This window comes from Daucus carota, chromosome 7 (genome assembly GCF_001625215.2).
Source record: "Daucus carota subsp. sativus chromosome 7, DH1 v3.0, whole genome shotgun sequence".
Classification (NCBI taxonomy): Eukaryota; Viridiplantae; Streptophyta; class Magnoliopsida; order Apiales; family Apiaceae; genus Daucus; species Daucus carota.
The window spans coordinates 30,162,898-30,187,042 of NC_030387.2; the positions used below are offsets into that span (position 1 = coordinate 30,162,898).

The window sequence follows — 24,145 nt, forward strand, 5'->3', positions numbered from 1 at the left end:
CTAGGGAATGTTGCTTTCATGGCTAATACTGGATCATCTTCACCTCCTCCTGCTGGAAGCTTTCAGGTAGATCCTACATGCCCTAAACTGTTTATGCAATTAGGACTTGAAAGAGATGATGCTATTAAAAGTAGGGCTGAGCAAAACCGAACCGAAACCGAATAACCGAACCGAACCGTGCAATTTTGGTTAGGTTCGGTTTTTATTTTTCTGAAAATTTCGGTTAATTCGGTTTTCGGTTATTAACCGAATAAAAATTCGGTTCGGTTCGGTTATTAAAATTATAATACGGTTATAACCGAAATAGCCGAATAATATATATATTATTTTTAAATTATAATATAATATACATATAATAATAATAATAATAATAATATAGAAATAGTTAATAGAATAATCCGATACAGAACATAACCCTAATCTAATTGCACAATGCCTCTGCCCTTTCCATCAGATCACGGCGCCGCTGCTAGAATCAATTCCGGCCAACAGCCATGTCGCGGCGCCGGAAACCACCGAGCCCAGCCTTCTTCATCTCTCTCATAGCCCCCCTCGACCTCCAGATGCAGCGTCATTGCCGCCCTCTTCACCACCACTCCGGCAACACACCAACGCCGGACTCCTTTATGAGCCTTCTCCGATCAATAAACAACCGACCAAGGCAACAACACCAATATCCAAGCAATACGTAATCATCACACTGATGTAATTTTACAGATAGGTGTGAAAAACACAAGGCTAATAACCTCCTGGATGCTTGATAAGTGTGTGTTTTCCTCTTCTTCTAAATTGATCTAGTTTCTAATTATTTTTTTTCATTCTGTTCAGTTCTGGCCACGCACAAGTTTCTAAATTCGGTTTTTTCATAACCGAAACCGAATTAACCGAATTATTTCGGTTCGGTTTCGGTTCGGTTTAATAGATAATTCGGTTCGGTTCGGTTTAATAAAATATTGGCATTTCGGTTTTCGGTTATTTCGGTTCAGTTCGGTTTTGAACCGAACCGACCGAATGCTCAGCCCTAATTAAAAGGATGAAAGCTGCTAATCTTAAAATTGATACTTTAGTCTTAGAAATTCATGCTTATAAAATGAATGAGATGAAAGTATTAAAACCTAAAATAGAACAATTGACTATGGACTTAGGATTACAATGTGCTAAAGTCAAAGTTCTAGAGAAAGGTGAGATTGCTTTAAGACTTCAGCTAGACGAAGAAAAAGTGAAATGTAAAGCCTTTAAGGATGCCTCCTTGATAGTCAAAGAACTTAATGATAAACAAGAGATCAAGAGAACTGTTGGAATAGGCTTTGACTATAACAAATCTGTAGGTAAGGCTAGTAACATTACTCCTTTTAAGAAGAGTGCTGAAGAGAGAGGGATTCCTTTTGTTTTGAAAGATTCCCTTAAACCTTTGTTTAAAACCTCAGAAGCTGAACCTCTTTTAGAGACTCCTGTTGTCATTAGATATGAACTAAAACAGGAAGACCTTAAAATGAAAGAGAGTAATGAGATGAGAGATGAGATTCTGACAAACCTGAAACCAATTAAAGTGAAAGGCAATGTTAGGTTGCCTAAAGCTGGTTTAGGTGTCAACTCTGAAAGAACTAAGTTCAACAAGCCTAATAACTTTGTGAATAGTAAGAACAGAAACAATAGATGCCATTCTACTGAGAATTTTAAAACTGGTAACTATAGTAGAGTAGAATCTGTTGATGTTCCTATTATTGTGACTGATACTCCTGTTGTTCCTGCTTTTGATGCATGTCATAAATTTTGTAGTGTTGATAATTGTATGACTTGTGCTTTCAATTTGATGTCTGCTTATTTTAAAAATTTGCATGCTAAAAATGAAAACACATCACCTAGACAACACACAAACAACAAGCATGCAAGATCAAAGACTGCTAGTCCTACTCATGTTAGGAAGGAGACTTATGTTCCAAAGCCTAAAACTAAGGTTTATAAGGCTGTTGTTAAGGAAGTAAGTTCAGTCAAGTCTGAACCAAGTATCAGTCCAAGAGGCTCTATTGTATTACCTAATAAAAATCAGTTCTTTAAGACTGCCGGACCCAATCAAGTGTGGGTCCCAAAGACTGTCTAATCAAGTTGTCTTTTGCAGGGTGCCAGTGGAGTTGTTCGTGTTACCTGGGTGCTTGACAGTGGAGCGTCAATGCACATGACTGGCAATAAATCCCTGCTAGAGGACATAAGAGAAGGAGCTGGCCCTACAGTCAGTTTTGCTGATAATAGCAAAGGTCGTACTGTGGGATATGGCAAGTATAAAATTGGAAGGATTATCATAGAAGATATTGCAATAGTTGAAGGACTTCAACATAATCTCCTAAGTGTCAGTCAATTCTGTGACAAAGGATATTATGTTCATTTTGAAAAGGAGATATGTATCATTAAACATATCAAGGATAAGCGTCCTTCACTATGTGGCATAAGGAAAGGCAATATATTCGTAGCTGATTTGTCTTCAGGACCTGGAAACGAAGTTCACTGCTTCTACGCCAAAGCATCTGCTGAAGATAGTTGGTTATGGCATAAGAAACTCTCACACCTCAACTTCAAAACCATGAACTCTCTAGTCAAGAGAGATCTAGTGAGAGGTTTGCCTTCCCTGGAATTCTCATCTGATGATCTCTGTGAAGCTTGTCAGAAAGGAAAAGCGAAGAGAGCATCTCACAAAGGCAAAACCATCAATACCATTACAGATCCACTTCATTTGTTGCATATGGATTTGTTTGGCCCCGTGAATGTTGCATCTATTGATGGAGGAAGATATGCCTTAGTCATTGTGGATGACTTCTCGAAATTTACTTGGGTTTACTTCCTGTCTTCTAAGGATGAAACTCCCCTGACAGTAATTGATCATATCAAGTTGGTTGAGTTGGAAAAAGGTGTTCCTGTAAAAGTTGTAAGATCAGACAATGGAACTGAGTTTAAAAATCAAACTCTAATCAACTTTTACTCTGAAAAGGGAATTAGAAGGCAGTATTCAGCACCAAGAACTCCTCAGCAGAATGGAGTCGTCGAAAGAAAGAATCGTACACTGATCGAAGCTGCAAGGACTATGATTGCTGAAGCAAAGCTTCCTCTGTACTTTTGGGCTGAAGCTGTGTCTACTGCCTGCTATACCCAGAATAGAACTTTGATCAACAAGGATCATATGAAAACTCCATTTCATCTGTATAACAACAAGAAACCTTATGTCAAACATCTTCATGTCTTTGGAGCCAAGTGTTATGTTCTCAAGGATGGTGAAGAGAACTTGAACAAGTTTGAGCCAAAGGCTTATGAAGCAATTTTTGTTGGTTATACAAATAATGCTTATAGAGTTTTTATAATTGATACTCTGTCAGTGAAAGTTAGTGTCAATGTTACATTTGATGACACTAAACTTCCAAGTATACAATCTGCTGATCCATCTGAGTCTCTGAAGTTTGACAACTATCCAGACTCTGATTCAGATGATGATATTCCACCTGAGGTTGCAACAGGAGATGACAACAATGATAATGATCCAGGCAATGGTGGAGGAAATGGCAATAATGCTGGAGATTCCACTGATGCCAGTGGTGGATCATCAAGTCAACCTGGCAACAACTCAGGGGGAGCTGATGGATCAACTAGTCACACACTTCAGCTTAATGATAATACTGCTGAATCATCAAGGACACATCTTCCAAGGGAAAGGATTTGGAGCAGAGATCATCCCTTTGATCTAATTATTGGTGATCCTGATGTTGGTGTAAGGACTAGAAGTGCTACGACAAATGAATGTTTATTTTCTGGATTTCTATCTCAACTAGAACCAAAGAAAATAGAAGAAGCACTTGCTGATCCTGATTGGGTTCTTGCCATGCAAGAAGAACTCAATCAATTTGAGAGACAAGAAGTCTGGGCCCTGGTTCCAAGACCAGAAGGAAAATCTACCATTGGAGCTAGATGGGTCTTCCGTAACAAGTTAGATGGTGATGGCATTGTTGTAAGAAACAAAGCCAGACTGGTTGCAAAAGGTTATTCACAAGAAGAAGGAATTGATTACGATGAAACATATGCTCCAGTTGCTCGTCTTGAAGCCATCAGAATATTTCTTGCATTTGCTGCACACTCCAACTTCAAGGTATACCAAATGGATGTGAAAAGTGCATTTCTGAATGGAAAGCTAGAAGAAGAAGTATATCTGGAACAGCCCCCTGGCTTTGAAAATCCAGAATTTGCTGATTTTGTATACTTCCTATTCAAAGCTGTCTATGGACTCAAGCAGTCACCAAGAACATGGTATGACACTCTCTCTGAGTTTTTAATTGAAAACAATTTTACTAGAGGTGTCATAGACAAAACTCTCTTTTACAAATTGCATGATAAGGATATGATATTTGTACAAATATATGTTGATGACATTATATTTGGTTCTACTAACGATAACTTGTGCAAGAGATTTGCTAAGTTAATGCAGAGTAACTATGAGATGAGTATGATGGGTGAGCTGTCCTACTTCCTTGGTCTTCAAGTAAGCCAAAAGGAAGATGGAATATTCATTTGCCAAACCAAGTATGTCAGAGATCTTCTTCGAAAGTTCAATCTAGAAGACTCTTCACCGGCAAAGACACCCATGGCCACTGCCACAAAGCTTGACCAGGATAAATCTGGTAAGAAAGTTGATATCACAAGCTATCGAGGTATGATTGGCTCATTACTTTATCTTACTGCAAGTAGACCAGATATCATGTTTGCAACATGTTTGTGTGCTAGGTTCCAAGCTGATCCTAAAGAATCACATCTTATAGCCGTCAAAAGAATCTTTAGATATCTTAAGGGTACACCTGGATTAGGTATTTGGTACCCTAAGAATACTGGTTTTGACTTAACCGGCTATACAGATTCTGATTATGCAGGATGCAGGATTGATAGAAAGAGTACGTCTGGAAGCTGTCAATTTCTAGGACGTCGGTTGGTTTCCTGGTATAGCAAGAAGCAGCACTCAGTGTCTACCTCTACTGCTGAAGCTGAGTATATAGCTGCTGGTAGCTGCTGTGCTCAGATCTTGTGGATCAAGAATCAACTGAATGATTATGGTGTTGTAGTAAACAAAATTCCTATATTTTGTGATAATACAAGTGCCATAGCCATTTCCAACAATCCGGTTCAACACTCAAGAACCAAGCACATTGATATCAGGTATCATTTCATACGAGAACATGTCATGAATGGTACAGTGGTGTTACATTTTGTACCCACGACTGAGCAAATTGCTGACATCTTCACGAAACCACTGGATGAATCCACTTTCTCTAAACTGGTTTGTGAGTTAGGGATGTTAAATATGACATAGTTCTCTTGTATATGTTTTTCATATGTATTATATGTGTTTGTATATTTTTTGTGAATTTTCTGTGTAATTATATCTATATTATTAGATTTTATATGATTTCCTGTATATTATCTGATAATATTCTAAGTAATTATGCATGCTTGTAAATTAGTAAATGATTTTCTAAGTGCTCATATACTCCCCTGTAATATTCTCAAGGCATTTAGATAATTATTTGTAATTATTTTGTATTTTTCAAAATTAATTAAGCATAAATATTTGATTTTAAGTTAATTCATTTTATTGAATTTAAGTTAAAGTCGTAAATATTTATATTTAACTAAAATTGAAATTTACAAAATATTCGTGTATTATATACTATTGTTTTTATTATAGATTTTTGATTTTAATTGCAAAATGTTTTATCTTTTAATATAATCAAAAATCATATTATTATTAATTGTTTTTCTGCTAGACAATGTAATTGTCTACAATTAGGCTCGGCAAGACAATTAAATTGTCTTGCTGAACCGGTTTTTCGCCGTTTTTCAATCAACTCGGCAAGACAATCTCATTGTCTTACCGAGTCTGCCAATAGTCATGTTATGTATCAGTAAGACAATTCAATTGTCTTACTGACACAGCCGTTTGTCTGCAATACTCGGTCTCGGCAAGACAATTTTGAATTGTCTTACCGAGACTACTCTCCTCGTTGTCTTACTACGTTTATATATATATCTGAAAGACAATCGTGCAAGACAATTCGATTGTCTTGCTGATCTTACTTCATCTTCTTCAACTGCCCACTCCCCCACACGATTTCCGACCTCTGGTTTTCAAGTTTCACCACGAAAACTTGCTGGTTTAAATCTTTTCAAGCGTTTGCTTGCTGGTTTGGTTCAAATCGCCGGATTTCAGCCGAACCTCTGCCGGATTTTCGTCGGAATCTAGTTGATTTTCAAGATTTTTCGACTGGGTTTGCGTTGTGACTAACCTTGGGTTCGAGTACTCTGTGTTGATTGTGTGTTCTTCGAACTGAGTTAATTGAATTTGGAGTTAGGGTTTGTGTTGATTTTGGGGCTTTTGAAATTAAGGACTCGTTTGGCTTGTGATATTTGAAGTGGATTAATTGGATAAGTACCATTTTAATTAATTAACTCTTAATTCGAGATTATTCTAATATTTCGAATTAATAATTAATTAATCAAGTTTAATTATTAATTGAACTTTGCGAGATAATTGAGAATTAATCTTTTATTTGAAAATTTCTCGCTTAATTCAATTTTTAATTACTAAAAATGGCCGGAGAATTTGAGATTGCTGAGACCAACTATTGTGCTAACCTGAACTTCGAGGATTGTTCTGATCGTTTCAAGAAGTGGATCCGCTTTCTGACTCAACAAAGTCTTGTCAGTACTGCACTAACCGCTGATGTTCCTATACAAGTGCAACCACTCTTCGACTTCTACTCTAATGCCGTCAACTCTACAACTCTCGAGAATTATAAGTTGATTGGTGATCTGCCAAATGGACGAAGGATTGTTATAACTGTCGATGATGTGAACCGGATTCTAGGGTTTCCAAGGAATAACTTTCAAGTGGAACCAACCAGTGCTGAACTCACTCAATTCTTCCAAGACATCCACTACCAGGGACAGATTTTTCTCCCTAGAATGTCCAAAAGCAAATTGAAGGCTGAATGGGATGTCTTCTTCGATACCTTGGCTAAGGTATTTGCTCCAACTACAAGGCAAAATTTTCACAATATATCTTCCATGCTACAAATCTTTGGATTCTCTGTAGCTTACAATCGTCGAATTAACTTCGGGAAGATATTACTAAAGGAGATTATCAGAAAAATGGGTTCAGTCTCTCAGAGATCCATTCATGACAATGACAAGGTTGAGTGTCACTTTCCACGATTCTTAATGCTATTCTTAAGTGACAAGATGAATGATGCAGATAGAGCAATGTACGTTGATTCTGCAGTGGTGCCCATTCTAAGAACTTGCACCAAGATTCAATCAAGACTTGCTAATCAGAAGAAGCATGAGAGTGTGCCTCTTGTTGTGACTCCTTACATGTTGGAACAGTTTAATGTTCCCCTTCAACCTGTCCAAGCTCCTCAGCCACTACAACAACAACAATTTCAACCTGATCAACCACAACCGGCTCAACCTGAACTTCAAGAAGAACAACCTCAGGAACAATCTCCTCCTCAGAACTTTCAACCACTTCAACTTCTCCAAGATTATCAATCATCCAGCCAATCCTCACATTACTCTCCCTACAACCCTCCTTACAACTCACCACAACAATCACCTCACCAATCATCATACGATTCTCCTCACCAATCTCAAAACCAATCCCCTCCACAATACAACTTCTTCCCAGACCAACAAGCCTCCATTCTTCCCTCTCAATCTGAACCAATACCTTCACCTACACATCCACATACCATTCCTCCACCACAATCCACCTCTCAGCCTCTGCCTGCTGATTCTGCTATCAATCCAGAGCTACAGGACTTCAGGACGGATTTACAGGTAGCTCAGGTACTTTCTAATCTCACTGATACCTTTAATATTGATATTGCAGATTTTGATTGTGATATTGGATTTGATTTCCAGACTCCCAGCATTGAACCTGTAAACACCCAGGTTCATAACCAAGCTGACGTTTTCGTTTCAACAACTGATTCTTCGTCAAACACATCAACCGACACTACTCATACACCAGTTGTTCGAAAGGTAGCCCGGAAACGGAGTGGTAGTGCAATTCTGAGAGAACCCGCAGCTCTGTCTCATAAGAAGCAAAGGGTGGCAGAACCGGAGACAACTGCAGCCGCATCCATTTCCTCCCAAAAGGATTTGGACACTGACATGGTACATATACAGTCTCTAGATTCATTCTCTCCACAGAATGCATTTATTGAAATTGGCCGTCCGACCGCGGTATCCTGTAAAGAGTCAAGCACGCAACTAGCACTCACGCTAGTTGAACCTTTGTCTTTTGATTCTTCACTTAGAGAGAGCACAGATATTCAAAAATTGTCATATGAAAAACTTTCTGATCACTCTTTCTTTTTGGATCAGGCTATACTTGGCAACCTGCAAGTACATCAGCCTTCACAGGCATCTGAAGGACAATTTGTTCCTTCACAACCTACAGTTTCATCTCAGGGAACTATGGTTGTCTATACAGGTACTGGTGACGGTGTGACAAACACGAGTGAAATCAGGCAAACACCGAGCGAAACACATGCACGAGAGGATAGTGAAAAATCTTTGAGTGTTCGTGAGGTGAGTGCACACACCAACACAGATCTGTTACAGGAACAAATGGCTGCTCTGAAAGCTGAGATTTCAAGGTTGAATGCTGAGAATGCCAGATTCAGAAGTGGAGAGTTGGTGACTCTACAGGAAAAGGTTGTTGATCCTTCTTATTCTTCTCTCAAACAGGAATTAGATGCTCATGTCAAGGGTATTCACTCTAGGATGGACAAGTTTGATCAATCTCAGGAGCTCTGTCTGACAAAGCTTGGAAACTTGGAGCAAACTCTGGCTCAAGTTGTTAATCACTTAAAGCTTAATCCGTCAACAGCTCAGTCTACTCCAGAGGATCCCTCAACTAAGGGGGAGAAGGATAAGGAAGATAAGGACAAAGATGATCACAGCAGTGCTGATGCTGGTGATAGGAGTAATAAGTATGGTGCTGGCAGGAGTGACAAGGGTGGAGAAAGAGCAAGTGGCAAAGAATCTTCTGAAGCTGAAGCTGATAAAAGCTATAAAAGGACTAAAGGCAAAGAACCACTACATCAATCTGAAAATGTCTTCAACACTGACAATTATGATGATTATCCCAAAGACATGGATGATGATGACGTATTCGATGCTACCTATCGTCAGGCTGAAGAAGAAGGTAAATTTGATGAAAGCTATTTGTTTCAGGAAGAACCTGTTGATCCTGAACACGAGGAGAATGTCAGGAAGTTCAAAGCAGAAAATGAAGCCAGGAAGCGTAAGCTTCGTGATTATCAGAAACTTCTGGAAGACAAGTTGATCACAGAGGAACAAATCAAGATTGAAAAGCAGAAAATCTATGATGCTGCGATCAAGCAGAAGAATCTTGAAATTAAAAGAAAAGAAGGAAAAGGCTGGGACATTGCTAGGAGAATATTCAATGGACCTCAAAGGGAAACTTTCGATGATAAGAAGTTCTTATCTCTGATATATGATCTTCGAGAGGTGAACCCTGATGAGGATGTGTTTATGCATGCCTTTGCCTTAGAACTGGAATATGTAACTGTTGCTGTTAGGGGACTGCTAGAAGAATGGGAGCTGATTGTCTACACACAGAGAAATGGTTCATTCAGACTATCTGTCGAATTTCTCAAATCATTCTCTGTATCTGAGCTCTGGGTACTTCGCAACAAAGTCAAGCGTTGCTCAAACTTGAATGAACTTCTTCGTGACAAACTGTTGGATTGTGCTGTTTTCAACAGTCCTCAGGTTGTTAAGAACCCATACTGTGTCAAGTTTGTTCACTTGGAAATCCTCTGCACTGTCTATCTAAATGAAGAGGCTTTGCCAAAGTACCCTGCCAAACGTCTGGCTCTAGCATCCACCTTACTAAGGACCAAGGGCTTCGCATCTAAAGCCAAGTCTGATGCTGATGATGTAATCTCATCCTACTGCACTCGAAGAAACATTTCTCAATACTTTCGGAGGATGAAGGGTGTAACAAAATCTCAGCCATCTGACTTTCGTGAAGACCCTGTGGATCTGGAAGTACTTCACCAGCTAGCTCTGGCTCGTGAAAGAAAGAAGCGTGGAGAATCCACTGCTGCTGAAGAGCCTACTCAGAATGAGCCTTCTACTCCAATTATTCACTATTCTGATGCTGAAGAAGGAGAAGTCACTCGTTCTGAGTGAATAGATTGATTAGGATATTTGTTAGATATGTTCAGGGAACATCCTTTTGTAATCTATTTATGATCATGGTTTAATGTTTAATGCAAGCCATAAACTTTTGCTATTTACATTCTATTGTTTAAATCTTTGTCTTATCTGTTAGTTGAGTTATCCTCTAGGAAATTTGCATGTTATGTTAACAAACAAATAGGGGGAGATTGAAAGGCATATGTTCAGCCTATTTGTATTTAAAGAGGTACAACTCAACTCAGATCAGAAAGCTCAGTAAATAGCAAGTCATCGGAATCAGTACGAAGAACGTCAAGTGATTTGTAGAAATCATATGTCAGATAAATTCCAGGATGCTGCTGCACGCCACTGAAAGAAGTTCATTAATATGTTCAAGCCTCAGTGCACAAATAATCTTTTGTGGCACGTCCAGGAATTCAGAAGACATAAAGTTTCTATACTTTATTTCATCAGAAGATTTCATTTAATGAAGATGTACGTACAAGACGAAGACTCGACGAACTAACCAAATTCTTATTGTTTATGTTACGAAGAATATTTGATTTAACTAGATACAGATGAACCAGACAGTACATCTGTGTATCAGTTATTCAAATTAAATATTTGAAGTCAAGCAGAAGTGGTAGTTCGTTCGTTCGACAAATCAAGAAGAAGTTATTCAAGTTTAATGAAGACCGGAAGCTGTTCTACTGAAGATTGTGTGATTAAATATTTTAATAGACTATTATTTCACTTCTCAAATAATTATATTAATTATGTAATTTATTTATTAAATTAATTCACTCTCGAATTAATTTAATTTATGAATTTATATGATTAAATTAATTAAGTGAATAATTTTCTATTTTAATATACTATTTTATTTCTTTATTTAATCACAAAAACCACCTCAGCAAGACAATTCTGGATTGTCTTGCCGAGTGGCTTCATTTGGCTTCCAAGACAATTCTCCATTGTCTGCCTGGGTCTTGGTTGAATCAGCAAGACAATTCTTAATTGTCTTGCCGATTCATTTCAGTAGTTCAATGGTGTGCAAGACAATTCTTGTGAATTGTCTTGCCGAAGGCATGTGTAAGACAGCAAGACAATCTCATTGTCTTGTCTTGCCGAGTCAAGTGGATGGTGTGCAAGACAATCCTGGATTGTCTTGCCGATTCTGGCAGTTGTCTTACTGGCTTGTGCAATTGTCTTCCCTTCCCTTTGATTGTCTTTCTGACTTGGCTAAAGCTTGGTAGACAATCTGTGATTGTCTTCCCTTGCCCCTTATTGTCTTGCCCAAGCCTAGATTGTCTTACCCTTCTTGTAATTGTCTTTGCTAGCTTGTATTTGTCTTGTCTAGTGATTGTCTTGCATGTACAAAGCTTTGCCTATAAATATGGCATCCATTCTTCATTTTCAAGTGTTCATTCACTTTGCATTCAAAGCATTTTGTAAAGCTTTCAAGTTGTTTGTAACTTGCTTGATCGTTATATCCACAGTTTTCTGTGCTTTGATAACCCGGTTGTTTTAATCACTAAATCTAGAATATACCCTGTCAAATTTATTCTACGAACTTTAGTGGACATTAAAACCGAACCATTTTAATTATATAACGACTTCAACCATTGTTATATTAATTAATTATAATCTGATTAACAAATCATATTCAATCAGATTCACTTCCGCGACGATTTGGTACTGATTGTATTCAACCCCCCCCCTTCTACAATCATATCCGGACCTAACAACTTTGCAGCTAGTTTAGGAACTGGTCGTCGAGCTACTGAAGATTGTCTGTAAGTTTGAAGCTTCAAATACACCCACTCATCGACTGCAAATTCTCTCTCAGATCGTTGTTTGTCTGCAATTTGCTTCATACGGTTCTGAGCACGGTGCAGGTTGTGCTTGAGGATGGCAATGGTCTGATCCCTGCGGGCTAAGCTTCGATCAATAGCATCCAAGTTACTAGTACCCAATAAGTAAGGTCTGTAAACAGGAGGTGGTTGGCCATACAAAATTTCAAATGGTGTTTTTCTGGCAGCTGTATGATAACTTGTATTGTACCAATACTCAGCTAATGACAGCCATTTAGACCACTCTTTAGGATGCTCGTGACACATGCATCTAAGATAAGTTTCAACACAACGATTTAATACCTCGGATTGGCCGTCTGTTTGGGGGTGATAAGCTGTTGACATCTTCAAAGTCACTCCCTGCAGCTTCATAAATTCTGACCAAAAGTGACTAAGGAACACCTTATCTCTATCTGAAATGATTGCCTTTGGGAAGCCATGTAACTTGTACACATGATCTAAATAGCTTTGAGCAACTGACATAGCTGAAAAGGGATGCGAAAGTGCCATAAAATGCGCGTACTTACTTAGACGATCAATAACCACCAAGATCACCTCTTTCCCCTGTGATGATGGGAGACCTTCAATAAAATCCATTGTCACTTCTTCCCATACTGAGTTCGGGAGCGGAATCGGTTGGAGTAAGCCAGGATACGCAGCATGATCATACTTACATTTTTGGCATGTGAGGCACCGTCTCACAAACTCGGTGACTGCTTCTTTCATTTTAGGCCAGTAAAATACTTCTTTAATTCTCTTCAGGGTCGCGGTAATGCCTGAATGCCCTCCCTGTGATGAGCTATGCATCCACTGGAGAATAGTGTTTTTGATAACACTATTATTGCCCACCACTAACTTCCCTTTCCTAGTTAATTTATTTTGCTCCCACCGGTATTGTGGATGTGATTGCTCATTCTGCTGTAGCTCATCAATAATGCCGCTCAAATTGCTATCTTCCTGCCAGTGCTTTTGTAAGTCCTCCAATAAAGTAGAATGAATAGATGATAGAGTCATGGCCCACAGTTGTGACCCCGGAATCCTGGAAAGGGCATCAGCTGCTCGATTTTCTTTTCCAGCTTTGTACTCAATAGAAAAATCAAACCCAGCTAACTTTGAAAGCCACTTTTGCTGAAAAGGTGTTGACAACTTGTGATCTAAAAGGTATTTCAGACTTTTTTGATCAGTCCTAATCACAAATGACTGCACACTCAAATAGTGCTGCCACTTTTTAATAGCAAAAACAATAGCCAACAGTTCTCTTTCATAGGCTGATCGAAGAGCATTCCTGTCGGAAAAAGATTTACTAATATAGGCAATTGGATGAGAATTTTGCATAAGTACCGCTCCCATGCTAGTTCCGGATGCATCTGTCTCCACACAGAATGGTTGATGAAAATTCGGTAAAGCCAAGACGGGTGGGTTAGTCATCTTTTCCTTCAGTAATTCAAAAGCACCTTGTGCTTCTTTGTTCCACTTAAAAACTTCTATCTTCAGCAGCTGAGTCAAAGGTCTACAGATTTGACCATAGCCCTGTATGAAACGCCTATAATACCCTGTAAGGCCTAAGAACCCCCTCAATTGTTTAAGAGTAGTAGGTACCGGCCAAGTCAGCACAGCCCTAATCTTTTCACTTTCAGTTTCTACTCCTCTTTTTGATATAACATGGCCCAAATAATGTACTTCTCCCACCCCAAATGAACATTTCTTAAAGTTGGCCTTGAGTGAGTTGTCATGCAGAATCTGTAGAACCCTTTTAAGGTGTTGTACGTGTGTTGACTTGTCTGGGCTATATATCAAAATATCATCAAAAAAAACCAAGACTCCTTTTCTTAATAAAGGCTGAAAAATGTGGTTCATTAAAGCTTGAAAGGTTGAGGGTGCATTTGTTAGCCCAAAAGGCATAACCAAGTATTCAAAGTGCCCAAAGTGGGTAGTAAAAGCTGTTTTGTGTATATCAAGTGGGTGCATTCTAATTTGATGATAGCCAGACTTTAAATCAATTTTAGAGAAGAATTGTGTACCGTGTAATTCATCAAGAAGTTCCTCTATGATTAGAATAGGAAACTTGTCTTTAATCGTTGATTTGTTGAGGCCTCTATAATCCACACACATTCTCCACCCTCCATCCTTCTTTTTGACCAGTACAATAGGTGCAGCAAAGGGGCTGTTACTAGGCCTGATGATGCCCTGCTCCAACAGTTCTTTAATCATCTCCTCAATCACATTTTTCTGTATTGTGGGGTACCTGTAAGCCCTCAAGTTGATAGCATTTGTGCCTTCTTTGAGTGGGATTTGGTGATCGAATTTCTCTCTAGGTGGGGGTAAACCTTGAGGATCTGTAAATACCTCAGCAAATTCTGATATGACTGCTTGAATTTCCGGGTCAGTGCTGCTATCAATAGCCTTGGTTGCGGACACAGTAGGAGTTATGTCCACATTTAGTGGTACAATCTGGAGCATTGACAATTCCCCCCCGTCTCTTGCAAACATTTTTCCAGCTTTTGAGATTGAATGTTTTTCAGCCTTTTCTGTTGTATACCTCTCAATTTAATTTTCTGAGCTTTGTATGTGAATTGCATAGTGAGTTGAGCAAAGTCCCATAGTACTGGACCTAACTGAGAGAACCAATGTATTCCTAAGACCAAATCACTCCCACTTAGAGGTAGTAAAAGCACATCTGCGATGAATTCCACACCCTGCATCTTCCACTTAAATCCTTTAATGATTTTATCACACACTAGTTGTCCCCCATCAGCCACCCTTACTGTCATGGGTGTTATTTGTTCTATTCTAGTGCCCAACTTCAGTGCTGTAGCAGCGTCAATGAAATTGTGGGTACTCCCACTATCCAACAGTAGTTGCAATGATTTTTTTCCGGCATGCCCGGTTACCCTCATGGTCTGAAAAGTAGACACCCCATCCAATGCTTGCAGAGAAATCTGAGCACATTGGTTTTCTGTTGCCTCACCTGCCTCATTTAGCACTTCTGTCAATTCTTCGTCTACAATGTCATCTTCTACTTCCACATGAAAAAACTGAGGTTTCTTCCCCTTGCACTTATGACCCGGACCATACGTTTCATCACACCAAAAACACAAGTTCTTAGCTCGCTTCTCATTATACTCCGCCGGAGTGAGGGTTCTTCTGTTGGTGGCACTGTGCGTAGGGGCTGTGTTTGGTTTGCCAACATCACTTTTGTTAGCGGTGTTGTAATTTTTTGTTGGTGTAGGAAGTAATGGGCCCTTTGGTGAAAGCTTGGCTCTTTTAGCTCGCCCCGCTGCTTCTTGAAGTTTGGCCAAACAGAGAGCCTGCTGAATAGTCTTAGGAGCAAACATTCTTACGGACAACTGAATATCATCATCCAATCCCCCCAAATAACAGCTCAATAAATATCCTTCAGGTAAACTCAGTCGACTAGTGAGGGCATCGAAGGCATCATGATATTCCTGAACAGATGCCGTCTGTTTAAGTGCTTTAAGATCCGCCATAGGGTCATCGTACAGGTCACCGAAACGCAGAGTGATATCTTCTACGTATTTAGTCCAGGGTGGAGCTAAATTATCACATCTTGTCATATAAGTTTGGTGCCAAAGTAAGGCCTTACCCTCAAGGTGGATTGCTGCAAGCCTAACCTTTTGAGGGTCTTTTATATCATCTAACTGGAAGAACTGGTTGCACTTATATAACCATGATCTTAAATCGGTACCGTTAAAACGGGGAAATTCAACCTTGGTCATACGTGCAAGAAAAGTGGGTGGTTTATTGTGATGACCATTGTTAGTGTGTGCGTCGTGTTCTTCAGGACCCTTTTCTGATCCCTTACCCTCATTAGACACCAACTTAGACACTTGCATTGACAACCCCAATAACAACTCGTTAAGCTCAGCAATGGATTTAGTGTTCTGTTCAATATTCTGAGTATTACTACTACAAGCTTGAACTACACGTTGATTCTGAGTTTCTAAAAGTGTACGAAGACTCACCTCCATTCGCTGCAGGTCCAGACGTTCTCCTTCACCATCAGAATTGTCACCAGATCTCGTGTTTCGAGCCATTGTGCCAAGGATTGGAGGCGCTGATACCAATGATACACTCTTCAACAAATAATAATAAGTAGCAGACTAACTCAATCTTTATTCAAGATGAAAGCTAGGATGTCAACTCCAGAGAATAAGTCTATATATGAGAGAGACTATTCTGATGGAAATCAACTCATAGGTGCCAAGTTCATTACAAAGAGTTTTCAGAGAATTAGAAATGAGATAACAAATTAGATGCCTTTCCTACTCCCCAAGACACTGTCTAAATAGCTGTTACAAAATGCAAATGATAGCTAAATGTAAATGTAAATGAAATGCAGGTAGTATAGGACGCACAGGACCACAAATCTTCTAACGGCTCCTGCCACCTTGGCCCATCTCAGTTGTACCCATGCAGTTATTCTGATCCCCTTGTGCCAGCTCAACAGTTGTGATTATATCAAATTCATTTTCATAATCGACTGGGAGGCAATTTTACAACCGGTAGACATTTATGAGTTGCCATTAGATTGCCTCGGTGTATTCTCCACTCTTAATCTAAGTCCTAAGATATCAAGAAAAGGAACAATTGTCATAAAAATGTCCAAAATAATATAATTACGAGAAATGACCCAAAATATCATCCATTAAAATGTCCAAAATAATATAGTTAGGAGAAATGGTCCAAAATATCATTTATTATCGCTGGATAATCCAATATTTTGATATTTTGAAGAAAATGTTAGATCGTGTTGCGTTTTGTTTTGAAAAACTCTATAAATGTAACATGATCTGGCGTTTTATGAGTGAAATGCTACATGAAATAGCGTTTAGGATTTCAAAATACTAGATCGTGTAGCGTTAAGAAGCAAAAGAGATAAACGCTACACAATATCTAACATCTTGGATTGCAAAGTGATTGGTCGGGGTCATCTTTTCCGACACTGATATTTGGGATCATTTCATCAAATTTGTGGCACCCGGTGCCAATACCTTGAGATATTGAAGAAATTATATTTTGGGACAGATGCCCTTAAAGATGACTCCAAGGAGGTAATGTAATTCAAGAATTTCTGAAAGAAAAAAGGAAAGCACTAGTATTAGGCAAGGAGTTATCTTGTTCTAGTAGTGGTAACTCCCAAAGCATTGATGACAAAACTAAAACAGAATAGCTAACAAGTGATATCATAACTGTTGCCACTCATCAACTTTATATGCAACACATTGACTCTGTTTCCGCATTACAATCCTCATCATTTCATCAGCTTTCTTGTTTTTTCTTCCATTTTTCTTCAAAAGGGTTGATCAAGATCAAGATCAAAATGACTTGTGCATGCTGTTTTCTTTTTGGTCTCCATTACTCAAATGCAGACCATGGCTTTTGACTCTTCAACCAAAAACGCCATTGCTGATTCTTCTGACAAGTACAATAACATGTTTGTTAAATGTGTAGTTGGTTTTCTGTTTTTGGGTGTTCTTTATCGCTTCTATTTCTTTACGCCATTCCCCCCGGTTTTGGACTCTGACACTGACTTTCTTCGCGATTCTACTTGGTTTCCTGTGCCACCGGACACTAGTCATCTTCCGGGAATTTATAGCCCTGGTAAGTATTTCTGTGTATGTTTGCATGATGTCCCTTTTTTTTACTTCTTGAGGGCTAATTTGCAACAAGAATTCAAGAAATTTGGTTTATATCAGGATTTGAATTGAAAAAAATTGATCTTTTTTTTTTTGTTCTTTCAAATTCCAATTTTTGTTGTTAAAATGGTATGATCCTATCATATTGTTCTGTGATTTATGAATTTGGAAGACCAATTGTTTGTTTAAATTGCTTTACATATTGTTGGTTTGTTTCTTTAGTCAATTGTGTTGTGCCTTTGTTGTTTTTCTGTCTCGAGGATTGTCCATATTTAGTGTGTGGCTGATTGGTCGATAACACTTTTACTAATGATCTACTTACAGCTAGATGCAACATATTTGACGGAATGTGGGTTCCAGATCCTAACCCTCCATTTTACACCAACAAAACTTGCCACTCCATTGAAGAACATCAAAATTGTATGGAGAATGGGAGGCCTGATTCAGGGTATGTCTACTGGAGGTGGACTCCACGGGATTGTGCATTGCCTAAGTTCAATCCAGTGAAGTTTCTCTGGATGATGAAGAATAAGTCAATGGCCTTTATTGGTGATTCAATCTCGCGTAATCATGTCCAGTCATTGCTTTGCATCCTTACACAGGTGAGTGTTCTAAAACTCTGTAGATAAGTATCTTACATGACCTATTAATCAAGGGTTCAAATTGTTCTATCAGATCTGTAATAAATTAATTGTGTTTCTTAGTGCTGCTGAAACTCTGAAAGCTATTGTTGCAGTTGTTGAACTGAGGTTTTAGGCCAAATCCGACTAGAAGTATACAGATTAACACATATGATCCTCAAATTTTATCCACAGTCCTACTTATCATACCCGATAAGCTGTAACATTATAGATCCCCTTCACGGTTTCTGCAGATAGGAAATTTTTGGTTGCCCCACTAATTATTATCCGTAAAACATATTTATGGCAGTTTACATATTGCTGCAGAAATAAGTAAGACCAATGCCTTGCATGATAGCTGCCCGTTCACAGTAACCCCACATGCTTACTTTTCTACTTTCTATCTACAGCTTTTATGGCTCATAATATTCCCCCTTAAATCTTCACAGAAAGATTTAGATGTTTGCTTTTTAAGATTTATATATACAAGTTCAGAGTTAACCAGATAGCACCTATCATAATTATTATTAAACCTGTCCTACCTTGCATTGTGATCATCCATATAAGGTTAATACGTGTATACTGTTATTGATTTTAGTTCAGAATGATAATTTCCTGTTTAGGAATTGTGCTCTTAATATCTGCAGTTTTAGAATTGCCAATCGCGGTATTGTGCAGCCTAAGATATCTTTTCAGGGACTGCTGTCGAAATTTCTTCATTCTAGTTCACATAGAGCATGATAAGCTGGAGTGTCTGACTGCATCTGGTTAATCATCTGCATGCTGAGTATATCACTATAAACTATCTGAAGCTTCTTTAATTGATCTATCAATTGTTTGTTCTTGTACTATGTAGGTGGAAAAAGCTGTTAGTGTCTATCACGACAAGGAATACAAATCCAGAACATGGTATTTTCCCTCGTCTGAATTCACTCTTTCAGTAATCTGGTCCCCCTTCCTCTTGAAATCAACTATATTTGAAAACAAGGAAGGAGTTGCATCAGATATACCCAAGCTTCATCTCGACGAACTTGACCCTGTATGGGTTGACAGATACAAAGACTTTGATTACGTTGAGATTGGTGGTGGAAAGTGGTTTTTCAAAAATGCAATCTACTATGAGAACAACACTATTGTTGGCTGCCACAACTGCCCTCAACAGAATCTAACCAAACTAGATTTTACATATGCCTACCGCAAAGCAATACGATCAACTCTAAAGTTCATCACCAGTCCAAAACACAAGGCTATTGCGTTTTTTAGGACATGCACGCCAGATCACTTTGAGAATGGGGAGTGGAACACTGGGGGTTATTGTAACAGAACTGTTCCATACAAAGAAGGCGAGATTGATTTAATTGATGTGGACATGGCAATGCGCAAGATTGAGCTAGAAGAATTTGTGAAGGCAGCAGCATCAGAGAAAAACTCGGTTTTAAGACTGTTTGATACGACTCATCTGTCATTGTTGAGACCTGACGGGCATCCAGGGCCTTACAGGAAACCGCATCCGTTTTCAGGTAAAGATAAGAATAAAAAAGTGCAGTTAGATTGTTTGCATTGGTGCTTGCCTGGGCCAATTGATGCTTGGAATGACTTGATGATGGATATGCTGCTCCATGAATGAAGATTATACTTATTTCAAGAGCCAGGTACCCATTTGTTTATGTGTCGAGGTTACATGATCTATTTTCATTTAGATTAAACTCTGGTGTACCATGTTTCTGAGTTCAAGCCTGTGAATTTCAGATGAATGGCGACGGGTTTCCCATCTAGGGCGGCATATGTTTATAGTGAATTCTGATAGGATCTGGTGTTATCAGTTATGTAACCTTGTTTCTACTTGGAAGAAGGGGTGAGATTGCCTATATCTTACCTTAGCCAGACATATTAGTATTTATAGTTTGGTTAGTTATGTAATTCCATTTTGTTGATAGATATCTTGATTATCCATATTATGTTATGTTAACATATGTAGATTATGGGGCCATTTGGATTAGATGAAAAGAAGTACTTATTGCTTATAGATGAGAAGTTACTTATAAACGAAAAATAATTCTTACTCATTATTGAGACTCATTACAGAACACGTGATAATAATGAAAATGTTAGAGCACAATCAAAGTCTTATATAAAGGAAGTATTAGTGGATCTTCTTTGTCATTCATACAAGTCTAGCTACTCTGATTTCATATTGATCACTGTCAGCTGTTATCTTACCAAAAACAAAATAAAATTATAGTAATTTATATTAATTAATCACATGTGTAAGTGCTGTATACTTTAAATCATTATCTCTACTCTGTCAAAATAAATAATTTCGTTTATCCGGATATAAGAGTGAGTGTGTAATTTTAGTCTCCATAAATGGATACTTATCAGTTACTTGATGTTATGAGTAAGAAAATGTTAGGAATAAACGAACAAAGGTAGAACACCAGAAGAATAAAATCTAAAAGATAGTTGGTTGAGTAGAAGAGGTGGTAGATATGTTTATATAATGATTTTATTATTTCTGATAACTACTGGGCTGGTAGCTGGAGGAGGGACCTCAGCAAATTTATGGCAATCGATGGTGGCCAGATAGTGTAAGGAATCTGTGAACACCACATACATACCGGTGGTGAGTATGGTTACGAGTATACAACGTCCAAAGTAAAACTCAAAGAGAATAAATAAAATAAAATAAACGACGATCATATAAGATAAAGATTTACGTGATTCGAAAATTCCTACTCTTCAAATCACACTAATTTGTTGATCTTTCGTGGTTACGTTGTGCGGCAATGTTTATTTGCAGCCTCGTCACAATGATACATAATCCGGCTCATAAGTCGTGTTGGCCAATCGCACCAATTTGTTGATCTTTCACAGTTACGTTGTGTGGCTAAATGATACAAAATCCGGCTGTCATGTTGACTGCCCAACACCCGTTAACTCCACATTAGTATGATATTGTCCGCTCCGGTGGCTTAAATGATACAAAATCCGACTCATAAGTCGTGTTGGCCGCTCAACACCCGTTAACTCCGCATTAGTATGATATTGTTCGCTCTGGGCGGTAGCCAAGCCCGCACGAAATTATTTTCGGGCACCTCCAAAAGACCTCATACTAATAGAGTTCTTTCGCTGCTAATATTCAAGACAAATCTTTCGATGTGGAACTTGGGTTGACACCCACTCAACAAGTCGATGCTCAATATAGTAACACAGTGAAAATATTTTTAGAAATTATGGTGGGAGTACTGGATCTCTTATATAAGTAAGGTAGTTGTGCATCTTTTTATTCCATCCATGCAATACATTCTTAGTGTTAGTTGCCATGGACAAACCATCTCACATAGCCATTTTCCCAACTCCTGGAATGGGTCATCTCATTCCACTTGTTCAGTTTGCTAAAAGGCTCATAACCCTTCACAATTTCACTGCAACTTTTATCATACCAACTGATGGCCCTCTTTCTAAAGCTCAACAAAAATTTCTTGACACGTTGCCTAATGGTTTAGACTACGTTGTTCTTCCTCCCGCTAATCTTGATGATTTACCCAATGATGTTGTGGTCGAAACACGAATGTCAAATATCATGTCGAGATCATTGCCTTCGCTTCGTGACACGTTTCAATCCTTACATGCAGCCAAGAAGTTGGTTAGCCTGGTTGTTGATCTTTTTAGTACAGATGCACTTGATGTTGCTATTGAATTCAAGGTGTCACCTTATCTTTTTTTCCCTTCGACTGCTATGGCCTTGTCATTGTTTCTCTATCTGCCTAAGCTTGATAAAATGACTAGTTGTGAGTATAGAGACTTGCCTGAGCCGGTTCAGATTCCGGGGTGTATTCCGGTCCATGGGAGGGATCTACCTGGCCCGGTTCAAGATAGGAAGACTGAGGCTTATAAGTGGGTGCTTCATCATGTGAAGAGGTATAGTTTGGCTGATGGAATAATGGTGAATAGCTTCATGGACTTGGAGGGAGGAGCTATCAAAGCTTTACAAGAATTGGGTAGACCACCGGTTTACCCGGTCGGACCGCTCATTCAAAGGGATCATTCAACTACAGGTGCTGATGGGTTGGATTGTTTAAGGTGGTTGGATGATCAGCCTAGTGGCTCTGTCTTGTTTGTCTCATTTGGCAGCGGGGGGACTCTGACGACTAATCAGATTACTGAGTTGGCCTTGGGATTGGAAATGAGTGGCCAAAGATTCTTATGGGTTCTTAGAAGTCCAAATGATGAATCTGCCAACGCAGCTTTCTTTGATAGCTATAGTAAAAAAGACCCCCTTGATTTCTTACCACAAGGTTTCATTGACAGAACCAAAGGCCATGGTCTCGTGGTGCCTGATTGGGCTCCTCAAGCACAAATACTTAGTCATGGCTCAACTGGTGGCTTCTTGACTCACTGTGGCTGGAACTCGATTCTTGAGACTGTGACGAATGGCGTGCCTGTGATTGCATGGCCACTCTATGCAGAGCAGAAGATGAATGCTGTAATGCTGAATGAAGATCTTAAAGTTGCCCTGAGGCCACAAGTTGGGGAGAATGGTATGGTGGGATGTGTTGAAATCGCAAAGCTCGTCAAGGGTTTGATTGAAGGAGAAGAAGGTAAGGGTCTTCGAGCCAGGATGAGAGACCTGAAAGATGCAGCCGTCAAGGTTCTTGGTGAAGACGGATCATCAACAAAAGCCATGGCTCAAGTAGTTAGCAAATGGTGTATTTAAGGTTATCATTTACTTTCAGAAGTTTTTAGCTTGCTTTCTTGTTAAATATTTTACCGAGTCTCCTTTCTTAAGTTTCAGAAACTACATGAAACATCTAGCCACAACATAAACTGAAAGAAACTACACAGAAATTTTATGTTACAAGACTATTAGTGACATGGCAATGCGTAAGATTGAGCTAGAAGAATTTGTGAAGGCAGCAGTATCAGAGAAAAAATCGGTTTTAAGACTGTTTGATACTGCGCGCCTATGACTTCGTTTCTCAGGAAATTCGCGCGGCAGAAGATCCTGATGATTAATCACCTGCTTCTCATGTTCCGTGAATAGCTGGGACATTGAGGAATATCCAGAGGCTTTTCGGGAAACTCATTTGTCATTGTTGAGACCTGACGGGCATCCAGGACCTTGCAGAAGTCCGCATCCGTTTTCGATAATTCTGATAGGATCTGGTTGTTGGAATAATATTGAATAAATTTTATATTATTATTTTTGATTATGTAACTTTTGTTAATTAATTTGTGTAACTCCTATAATAATGACTCAAGTTTAAATTGTTCACTAAAAATAATAAAATAATAATATAAAATTTATTCAATATTATCCCAAAACCGGTGCTATCAGTTATGTAACCTTGTTTCTACTTGGAAGAAGGGGTAAGATTGTCTACATCTTACCATAGCCAGACATATCAGTATTTATATTTTAGTTAGTTATGTAATTTCATTTTGTTGACAGATATCTTGATTATCTATATTATATTATGTTACTAGTTGTAAATTAATATGTAATTTGTTGAAGAAAAAGCTTCTTATTCTAAACCCAACTTCTTTGTATTTGACACAAGCAAGATTAGACACTGAAACGTGTTACAAGCTCAAAGATTAGGAAAAACAGCTACAATAATTCAAAAGCAGACTTATTATTGAGGCTCATTTCATAACACGTGATAATAATGAAGATATTAGAGCACTATCCAAAGTCCTGTATAATGGAAGAGTTAGTAGATCTCCTTTGTCATTCATACAACTCTAACTACTCTGATTTCATATTGATCAA

At 38.6% G+C, this 24,145-nt stretch overlaps 2 protein-coding genes and 1 long non-coding RNA gene across 3 annotated transcripts; 2 read left to right on the plus strand and 1 right to left on the minus strand.

The window, feature by feature from the left end:
- Positions 1 to 365: 365 nt before the first annotated feature.
- Positions 366 to 1,004, minus strand: LOC135148037 (uncharacterized). Its single transcript, XR_010285847.1, has 2 exons — positions 672 to 1,004; positions 366 to 632 (listed from the first exon to the last, which is right to left on the minus strand). It is a non-coding gene; the product is annotated as an uncharacterized LOC135148037 (long non-coding RNA).
- Positions 1,005 to 17,117: 16,113 nt separating this feature from the next.
- On the plus strand, positions 17,118 to 20,349 carry LOC108194286 (protein trichome birefringence-like 25). The gene is made up of 4 exons (XM_017361238.2): positions 17,118 to 17,717; positions 18,077 to 18,354; positions 19,229 to 20,024; positions 20,122 to 20,349. Exons 1-3 carry the CDS (start codon positions 17,480 to 17,482, stop codon positions 19,997 to 19,999), a joined length of 1,287 nt encoding a protein of 428 aa, XP_017216727.1. The 5' UTR covers positions 17,118 to 17,479; the 3' UTR covers positions 20,000 to 20,024; positions 20,122 to 20,349.
- Positions 20,350 to 21,626: 1,277 nt separating this feature from the next.
- LOC108194190 (hydroquinone glucosyltransferase) lies at positions 21,627 to 23,595 on the plus strand. The gene is made up of 2 exons (XM_017361107.2): positions 21,627 to 23,090; positions 23,168 to 23,595. The coding sequence occupies exon 1, from the start codon at positions 21,695 to 21,697 to the stop codon at positions 23,087 to 23,089; it is 1,395 nt and encodes a 464-aa protein (XP_017216596.1). The 5' UTR covers positions 21,627 to 21,694; the 3' UTR covers position 23,090; positions 23,168 to 23,595.
- The last annotated feature ends 550 nt before the right edge of the window (positions 23,596 to 24,145 follow it).